General features: G+C 33.9%; 1 protein-coding gene across 1 annotated transcript; it reads right to left on the bottom strand.

Annotated features, from left to right (window-relative positions):
* Positions 1–1,015: 1,015 nt before the first annotated feature.
* On the bottom strand, positions 1,016–6,149 carry LOC111625467 (serine/threonine-protein kinase pim-3-like). The gene is made up of 6 exons (XM_023368615.1): positions 5,019–6,149; positions 4,806–4,912; positions 4,582–4,629; positions 3,565–3,928; positions 2,013–2,189; positions 1,016–1,920 (listed from the first exon to the last, which is right to left on the bottom strand). The coding sequence occupies exons 1-6, from the start codon at positions 5,092–5,094 to the stop codon at positions 1,727–1,729; spliced, it is 966 nt and encodes a 321-aa protein (XP_023224383.1). The 5' UTR covers positions 5,095–6,149; the 3' UTR covers positions 1,016–1,726.
* Positions 6,150–10,768: the final 4,619 nt, after the last annotated feature.

Genomic DNA, 10,768 nt, shown 5'->3' on the forward strand with positions numbered 1-10,768 from the left:
ATGTGACATTTTGTTTATATTTTACAACCGCAAATAAATCTTTCGACAATTAAAGAATGCTACTGTATACCTTTCTTTCTACCTATATTTAATAACTGTACTTGTACTAAGCTATATTCTATATATACACGAATTTTAAGTCGTATTTTTAATTGTTTACTTATACGTTCTTTGTTTCTGAGTACTTTTACGTGTTATGAACCTGGCTATTATAGTTTTACTCTCGTCCTTCGTTTCGATGTTAAACTTAAGAGTATTTGATCATTGTTCTTATAACAATAAAACTTAAAATAACTACATAGTTGAAATTACGTCATTATAAAGGACACGCGAGGTTGACAACGAAAATGACGTCATAGGGAATCTGCGCCGTAGAAGCAGAGTACACCGAAGCTAGTTGCGTCACTAAGTGATGACGCACTTACCGCTTCGATCTTGAATAGCCTCCAGGATGACGTCACAGTCAGTCACTATTAACTGCGCAACAATGACATGAAATATATCACGTCATAAAATATAATTTGATCTGGATGTCGATTTTCCAAACTTCTTATCGTTAAAACTTATATTTTAACAGTATATAAAGCATTTTAAAATATTAAAATATACAATTTCATTTTGTATTTTATTTACTTTTTTTAAATTGTATAATTTTCTAATTGTACTTTTTTATATTTTGTGTATATATGTATGTAATGTTTATATTACCGAAGTGTTTTTTTTAATTTAAATAAAAATAAATTATTATATCAATAAATTAATTATCTTTTCAAAGGAAATACTAACTTTTAATGTATTTATAATTCATTACAATTTGTAAATCTTTTTCTTTTTTTTTTCGTGTATTTTCTTCTTTTTTACAAAATTCATGCCGGTTTGGTCATAATAAATACAAATATGTTTATTTATAAATTATTTTGGAGTAGTTTTTGAACAAAACTATTTAAAACAAATTTATATCACATTAAAAAAAACGAAAAAAATGAAATGAATTTTCATTAAATGTACACATATCTTCCTGAAATAATTTTTTTTTATTCCAGGTATCTTTTATATAAAAATATTTCGTTTTCTTTACAGCATACTTACATAGAAAATGTTTTGCAGTTCACTTTCTAGTGAGTCTCGGTTAAAAACAAACTTCACATTGGAAACAAAATGACTTGTTGGTGTTTTATTTAGAATATATCTAACTGTGCTGGCTCTCATCTAAACGCAAAAAACAAACCCGTTTTTTGTTTAGTCCTTTAGTGTCCGCTTTTTCTCCTCTTTCTACAAAAACTGTAAATAAATTATCACAAACACCCAACAAAGGAACTGAACAAATTTGTTGATGTACAGTTTTATGTACAGATAATAAATAAATTGTCCATCTGTTCTTTCATTTAATTGACTGCTTCTAATGCAGATGAATGTTCCGTTTTATAATATATATATATATACTATATGTATAATATTTACAGTTCTTTTTCAATGGATGCACTGAAAACACTTAGGAACCGTCAGTTCATGGCAAAAAATGAAAAACGTGCATCAGCACAGTCTCAAAGTCCTGTGATACTGTACAATTACAAATATAAATTTTAAAGTTGCACTGAATTCGAACATAGCAACAAGGCCCCTCTAATTTGGAGGTATGATGGTGTAACTATAAGGCGTCCTCTCTCTGATGGTAATGATTATGTACATCATTACATAAAGTGTCAACTAACTATTATACACATCATCAAATACTTTCCTGGCTGCTAGTTGATGACTGATCCAGTGATTGTTGGTCCACAGATGTGCGACGAACTGGAATGACTGCCGAAGTAGTACTTTCCAACTTAGCTTTCATCCACGAATGTACAAGAATTTCTTCTAAAGTCGGTCTATCAGAAGGCCTTATTGATAAACATCTCTTGATCAAGTCTTGGCATTCTACATAAAAAAATAACAATAATTATAAACTTCTAATTTATTTATAAAAGAAATAATTTTTTTTTCTTCAGATAAAAACTATATCAACCTACCAGGTGATAATCTTCTCCGAAAAATAACTTCAGCTCTAAGAATTTGTTCATCATGCTCAAAAGGTATATCTCCACAAACCATATCATACAAAAGTATACCCAAAGACCAAACCGTAGTGCTCCTGCCATGGTATCGATTACATCTGATCCATTCAGGTGGACTGTAAACGCGAGTACCTAAAAATAATAAAATTTGATTGTTATTTTACTTTTTTAATAGCAAATGTGTCAATACACATTTAAAATAAACCATTTTATTATTTAATATATCATTTATTTATTAAAAAAATATTTTTCGAACGAGAAATATTTATATTCGGGGGCATAAACTTGCTTATAGAGCAACAAACTTCTTGTTTACCATCTCTTAAGTACTTATAGGGCACTTTCTTTGCACAAAACCTGTTTTCAGACACGTACCACATTCCAATCAAGGCTGTCTACCTCTGCACTACGTACCAAAAACCTGACCTACTTCGAATGCCTGCCGGTCACGCTCGGCCAACTATGCCTTGTATGGTATGCGGGAGACGGGCAACCGGCTCGGTCCAGTCCCCAACTGAGAATAAGGGGAAAAAAGTAAAGGGTTGAATGTCCAGTGTTCGTCGAAGACGCAGGTGCGAACGACCTGAACCCTGTGGGCGCAATAATTCTGAGAAATGGCAGGTTTTGACCATCCGACCAACACATTTATCGACCTCCTGGCATCTCGCCAAATCCGCCATATTGAATTGTAAAGTCGTATCGTGTAGTGTTTTGAGGAATGTGTCCCCAGCCAAAATTGGTTCGGCCATCATCGTTGTCTGCTACAGATGCGTTATATTTAGGCTCAAGGGTGGCGACGTTTCGTCTGAGTTGCTTAATTTAGAACTCGGGGATCATAAAGACGCGTCCTTAAAATGACGAATCAGGAAGATATAAACGTACTTGCAAATTTGGTTTTCTTAATGCTAAATTGATTTCTTTAGTCATACTTTTAATTCTTGAAATACATAAACTCAATTAACGAGTTAGAAAATGCCAACTCGATTTTTCTTTCAAGTCTATATAATCAGAGTCTCATTGTACTAATCTCTAACGATTCTTTTTATTAACATGATAAAAATTAAAACACGATATTGGTAGACGGCCTTGAATAGACTTCCAGGTCGACCTTGGCTACCTGACCCAAATTCTTACACCTACTTTGTCTAGTGTCGTCTGCCAACCTTATATCCCAGGGTCTAAACATTTTCTCAGACCCTTTGAAGGTTGGAAACAAGCGTTCCGAGACAAGACACGCTAGGAATTCGTACCGGAAGTGCCACGCCATATTTCGGGGAATGTAGTATAACAAACATCCCGTGTGTAAAACGAGGAGGGGTGAGTCTACAAAATGTCCAGACGGGAGGAAACGAGCAGAAAAAGATCAAAGGAAGTGGGAAATCCTACTAGTCGAACAAAATATGTCCTGGCCGATTCTTTCATTCAATATTTTAAACATTTAATCTTAGCTAAATTTAAATATTTAATATTTTCTGGCATTATCAATATATATTATATTTCAACCTACCATCAAAATCAGTGTAGACGGTATCTTTTAGATACGCTCCGGATCCAAAATCGATTAACTTCAGTTGAAAGGTTTTCAGATCTATAAGGATATTTTCGTCTTTAATATCTCGATGGATGACACCAGCCTTGTGACAAGCAATTACAGATTCTACAACTTGGCGGAAAAATAATCTCGACATTTTTTCATCGAGAACACCTTTCTCCGTAATGAAGTCGAAAAGATCTTTCACAGGTTCGGGACGTTCCATAATAATGATATAAGAATCGGGACGTTCGTACCATTCTATTAAACGAATAACGCCTGGTACATGACAAACCTTCCGAAGAAGGCATATTTCCATTGGAACTTTATTTCCGTTTATCTACAAGGGGAAAAAATATTTTTAGCATCATCAATGCATAAAGAAACGGACGAATAATTTTATCCTTAATTATACGCGACTGCTACCTACAATGACAGCATTAAATATTCGCATATTTTTAAATTAACAATATCGAAAGAGCCGAGGAAATTTTACACCGTAAGCAATAAAACAGCGAAACGCCAAGCCATATAATTCACCTTTTAATAAAAACCCCATCGTTTTAAATTTACAGAAGAGATTTTAGGGCATAAATTATTTTAATGGGCGCGTTTTAAAATCAACCACGTTCGGAGAACTTTTTCCTATTCTAAATCATTTTTTGGGCGCGCCAATGACGTCATAAAACGCCCCCATGCACCGTTTCTAGGAAAACCTATCCAAAATAGGATAATGGAACACGGGCAGGTATACGTCTAAGGCTTAGATTACGGGGTATTCCGAACAAATTAACAATCCCGAATTAATAAACCCCAAAATAAACCCTAGAAGGGCATCTCGTCGCCTACGATATGTATCCGTTAGTGCGCAAGCGTTGGCATCCTTCCAAACAGCCAACGGTTGGCACTCGCAACTCGAACCTAACTCGTTATCATAGCAACGGTATCTACTACATTAATCTTAACCTAATTCAACTGTATTTCCACACTTACCTGTCCCCATAAAGTGACTTTTTCTTTGGCAACGTGTTTGATAGCAACCTGAGAAAAGAACAAAAACAAGACTTAGTACGGACGGCCAACCAAATGCCCACAGTACGTACACAATACATCTACACAACCTTTAGCATTAATGGAAATTCGCGCAATTTACGTTTAAGCTTTTACAATCGATTGTAGAATGAAAGAACGACAAAAGAGAAACAGGATATACTTACGGATAGATTATCCCTAAGTCTTGTTCCGGCGTAAACGGTGCCAAAACCACCTTTTCCAAGCACGGGACCGACACGATATGCTTTTTCGAATGTTTCTTTATCGCGAGCTGCAATAATAGAAAAATCGGTAAATCATCTTGGGACTCCATCGATATGAAAACTCCAAAGGACAAGAGCGAACGAAAATGGCTGAATGAATGGCTTTAATCCTACCTGATTTATCTTTTTCGACGTTGGAACTACTGCCGGATGGAAACAATGCAAACGTTTGAATCTTACGAGCTAACATCGTTTAGTATTCCCAGATGTAAACACAAAGTTAGATCCGTTTTGTTGATACGAAGATTGAACACTCCGCACAACGTCGGCCGTCGACGACGACTTACTCTGATTCTGGTGAACGTTCAACGGCCAAGATAAAGCCCGACCTATAAACGTATCATTCCGCCAGACGGGCGCGATTTCGAAATTCGAATAGGCGCCAGACGTATAAGAAAAAACGTATCGGGATCCGAAACGGAATTCCAAAAGGCAAATTCGTCGAAACGTTGCGAAAAATAGGTACTTAGAGGATATATTTGAAAGGAGACATGGAACTTATTTACTCATCGTCGCGTATATATATAGTCTAAAAGCTAGCAGTGAATAGACCATGCGTCACGGGAATGTTTGACGCGCCAAAATAGGCCAATCGGCATTTAGATATTTCCCACCGTTTTAGAGACCGATGACCAATAGTAAGCGAGATTTTGATAGCGTGGATGTTACGCTCGGTTTTTCTCTCACTCTTTCCCGCCAGGCAGCAATGTTAATGGCCGAAAGAAAGTCCGGGCAATTTCTGTTTCGTCAACAAAATGCCAGAGACGAACACAATTTTCCAAAACAATCCACACAATAAAATATCGATTCTTTTTTCTATATTTATAAATATCTCCGTATCCAATAAGCTATCGATTATTTCTTTGTCGACCTACTCGGAACAACAAGATTTCTTTGTTGTGTCTAGCGAATGGAACAGACAGGATGTTGGTGTTCGATATATATATATATACAATTGAATAGGCAATGAATGCTAAGATAATGCGGTTGACGAACAGAAAGAAATAGTTCACCTCTCGCCAATAAAGCGTTCCAATGATTTTATTAAAAGATGAGGTCGACATTTAAGTTTTCTTCTTTATTCTTCTTCTTTCGACTCGGTGCCTTTCTCGGATTTTTCTTTTTGATAAATTTTTGCGATAGAGCGAAACTGCCAATTTAAAAAAATTGTTACCGATGTTGTGACCTTGCGTTCGGCCGTCCTGGAATTCGTTCAAGGTTTATGTCCCCTCTGCTATCCGTTTTGCCGACAAATTTTCACCGTGGTTCCGAGTCGCCTTCCCCCCTCAAGGACAGCTGTCCACGCCCTGCCCACCAACGCCCTCTGTGATCGAAACTGGGAATTTCCTCCCCCGAGTCCTGTTGGTTATCTTTTGTACCGTAATTAAGAATTTCCTTGTTTTTATTTTAGTTTTTAACTGGTTACAGACGTAATCTAATTAGGCCTGTTTTTATTGGTTTTTCCTTTCGGGGCAGATATTTTCAAATTATTTTTAATTATCGGCTATATTTTTGTATATCAATAAAAAAGAAGGAAAAAAAATATCTCGCAATAACCGTGTAGTATCGTAGTTTTCTTCTAAGTCTTCGGAGCCAGACGGCTTTCCGTGTTCGAGTCAGTCAAAATAAGTAAACAAACAGGATTGTTTCGAAACGCTGTAACCGTCAAAATAATCGACGACGATAAAGCCATCGAAATATGTTGTACCTGACAGCAACAAACCTTTTAAGGGCCGATTTCTTTTTATAAACCGGTATAAATACTTAAAGCGAGTGGACATTCTTAGCGTTCCTAGATATTGTTGACGATAAATTTTTATTTTCGTCGAACGCCGACTCCGTTTCGGCACGGCAGATGGGAATACCTGTGACGTCATAGGGCGGGTGGCGACGCCCACGACAAAATGGTCACTCGTACCCGAAAGAGCAACGGAGGAGACCACCCACGGCTAAAAATGACAATTCCGAGAACGGATTGGATGAGCTTTTTATCTCGGCCCGTCCAACGACATTCCTTCCGAGCAGCTAAACAGTCGAAAGATTTCGATAATTGCTACGTCAAAGCTTGATCAATTGTTAACTAACAGATGCGTACGACTCTCACGTAAAGGTAAAGACTATTTATAGAAGAGAATTGGTATTTAAAAATTACGACTGCCGGATCTCGTTTAGAGAAATTGTTGAACCTGTTCCTGCGTTGCTGGCCCGGCCGGTGATCCGTTAGAAAGTAGTCAGGAATGCGGACGTAGGTTCCGCCAGTTAAGACTAATGTGGGACATATGGAGGAAGTTATGTCTACATCGTAGTCATTGCGAGCATCGTATCTGAGATACTTAAAATCTGTCGTCATGTCACTACATTAACAACTTCCAACGCGTTCATTACGCCTTCATTCACTTATCAAATTGTTCAAATAAAGAATTCATATCGAAAATTTATGCCTTATTTTTATTTGTTTATTTTTTTAAGAAAAATTCATAATAATTGGCTCTTACTACACATTAATATTGCCACAATGGAGATTTAAATAGGAAGACGAAACTTTTTATGCGGTTTAAAATAGCAAAAATGCTTAAACTTATTAAATTACCCAAGAAAATATTGCGTGTAATTTATATAAAATATTTCAATTAATAATATAATAAATTATGAATTAAATGATATGAGTAAAAAGCGTTCATTACAATATTAATAAAAAGACAAATTTAATATTCATTTAAATAAATTGCATTGTCTTTCTAATAAAGCCTTTACAGTATTTATTACACGTGAATGGAAATATTTATTTAACTGTAAACCCTTGAAATTATTTTCTCCTAATTGTTTTGCATTATTATTAATTTAATTTAATTTCTGTTTTCAAAAATATACTTAAATAAATATTTATTAAAGTAGGTTATGTTATTTTCTCATCAGATTAAACAATAACCAGTTTACAACAGAGATCCTGAATAAACTAGTGCTGGAAATTTTTATCGAGGTTGTTTTGGGAGGAGAAAAGCTCACAATTATTGAGATCAGATTGATTATGTATGCTATATATATCGATAATAATAATAAATATGTAATCGAATTCTAGTTATATCTTAAAAAATATATGAAACAATTATAAGAACTGTTGAACCTTTGATGCAATTTAGGCCGTAAGGTAACGCGCACACTTACCAAAATCAGTACATTTATAACAGAAAAGCCAAATTTTATATAGTCTTATATATATAAATTAATGTTTATTTTATTCTAACATATAATCCATTTATGCTCAAGACTTTCGGTGTACAAAAAAATTGAATTTGTTTAGGTAACAAATGCTGATACAGACAGCTAAAGTTCAACATCCGGAAACCTATATATCCGACTTTAAATGTAGATATACATTAGATATCCTTTATCAGATATTTTATGCGACAGACAATATTTCGTAAATTCAGGCTGATGAACCAACATTGCTTCATTGCTAACTGAGCACAAAATCGAGAATTGCAAGTTATGCAATTTGATTCGCGAATAAGTGTAATTTAAGCCTAATATTATCAAATGTATAATGTTCATTAGCTAAAATTTGATTTGAGAATAATATAACGATGATTGGTACGGTATGTTTACTAAAAACTCTTACATTAGTTTTGTTAATTGTATGCATGCTGTATATAAAATATAAATACGGTTTTATTTCGAAATATTGATTTATTCTCAATTAGTAATTTTCCTCGTTAGTAATAATCTAGTATTAATTTATTAAATGCAAATGGAGGAAAAAAAAGAAACATGGAAGGCAATATTAAAACGAATTCCCGATACGTAAATAAAACAGAAAGATTTTCTTTTAGTTCATAAATTTTTAATCTATTAATTTTGAGTGGTTGCCATTAAAATTTTATTTACAAAAATAAATATTTTCGTTCCGAAACTGAAGAAAACAAACTACTAGAACTTTGGGGCTGTGGGAACGGTCATTCAAATAAAAATGCCTACATTCTTGAGGGTCATAGGTTTGGTCCCTCGGGGTACCCTTACTCTCCCATTCACAAATGGGCAGTCATTTCCCAAACTGTTGTCCCGTTTTCGGTTACTATAGAGAATATTATGCCGCCCCCTGAGGGAAGAAATCGTTCAAAAGTCCCTTTTCGGAAAAGTTCTACTAGGAATTCCTAACTTGTTTATTTGCCACGAGTACAGATTAGAGGAATGGAAAGTGACATTCCAACGAGACAAGGGCTGCAAGATCACGTAACTGGTATGTAATCTATCTAAATGTCACGAGATTGGTCTTTTGTTAAATAACTATTTAATATCAGTAATTGTGTTCGAAATAAATGTACTCAATTCACACAGCATGAAGTTCTCGAACAGGAAGTTCAAGATTTTGGGTGTGTCAGTTCTTATTTAGGAAAAACCTTTTTACTGTATTTTCCCTGCATGAGATGTTGCTGTTCAACTCTGTATGGTAACACAATTACAAAACAATTATTAAGCTCTTTACGGGAGAAACAACTATTTAAAATTGTACTTTCCTCTTATGAGATACGTATTGTGGTATGTACTGTACAGTACAATAGTTCTGTTTTAAGAAAACTAAAGAAAAACATTTCAAGAAATTTTGCCAACTCGATTAAAGTCCCATTAGCAATTACGAAAAAAACAAGCTACTCATCAACAACATTTCGTTAGAAATACGTCTGAAAATTAAAAAAAAAAAAAAACCACATAAACATTTCCAAAATATGACTGGTATGCATTCATTATAAACTACAATACGTAGTTACATATAATATTTCAAAATTGTGTAATTGTTGACATAGCTTTCAGTAAATTACATCAATTCCAAATAAAGTTTACAAAAATATTTCTTGCCTCCGCGTATACTATTTTTTCTTCTTTATTATACTCAATTAACCCAATTTTCGTTTAATTTTATTACTCTTAATCAACTATTATAGATAAGGTCTAGGTAATTACCTTATTACGGGTAGCTCCTAGCGTATTGTTGATTTTCCATTGTTACTCAATCACAATATTTTTTCGAAACCTGTCAACATAGAGATATACTATATTATTATTAAATAAACTCATAAATTAATAAACTAAAAATATATTTTTAAAACTAAATAACGAGCGATTAACCTTGAGTCATTACTTTTCATTGGAAGTTTTCAAAGAATTAATTCTAATTTAAAAAATTACAGTCCAAATAACAAATTTAAATATTCAAAATATTAAGGATATTTTCAATTTAGAAACAAAATTAATAATAAACAATGTGATTTATAATTGAATAATTTAGAAATCGTAATTAATTTTACAATATTCTATGTACCGTACAGTACTTTAAAGATGTGGCAATATGGAAATACTAAAACGGAATAATATATTATGAAAGCGAACTTATTGTAAATAATGTAAACCAAACTTTCGTTTTGAAATTGTTTAAAAAGAAAAAAAATAATAAAATTTTAATGAGATTACTCTACGAAAAGTCGCGAAAAAATTTATTAAAAATGGGTGTTTCGATTTAAATAAATAATTTAACGATTTTAGAAACGAATGTGGTAATATGTAAATGAATTTTTTTAATGATAATATTAATATAAATTATTAAATATTGTATATTCGAAGAAATTTTGTGCTGAGATTTGATAAGCTTAGTCGACAGAGCCGAGTCGGCCGCAAGGTTGTTCTTGCAACATCCTGACCATGTATCGAAGTCCACACGACGGTTGCCATAGAGACTAAATGCCACGTGAAATGTTTCCTAGAAAGCATCGTCTTGGACTTCCTCGTCTAGCAAAATATCCTAAGAACCAACCGATTGCAATTTCCCAGGACCGTCTTATTGACATGTAAAAATCGCATCTCGGAAATAG

The sequence above is a fragment of the Centruroides sculpturatus genome, unplaced genomic scaffold (assembly GCF_000671375.1).
Source record: "Centruroides sculpturatus isolate CEXI.00-Female unplaced genomic scaffold, Cexi_2.0 scaffold95, whole genome shotgun sequence".
NCBI classification, from domain to species: Eukaryota; Metazoa; Arthropoda; class Arachnida; order Scorpiones; family Buthidae; genus Centruroides; species Centruroides sculpturatus.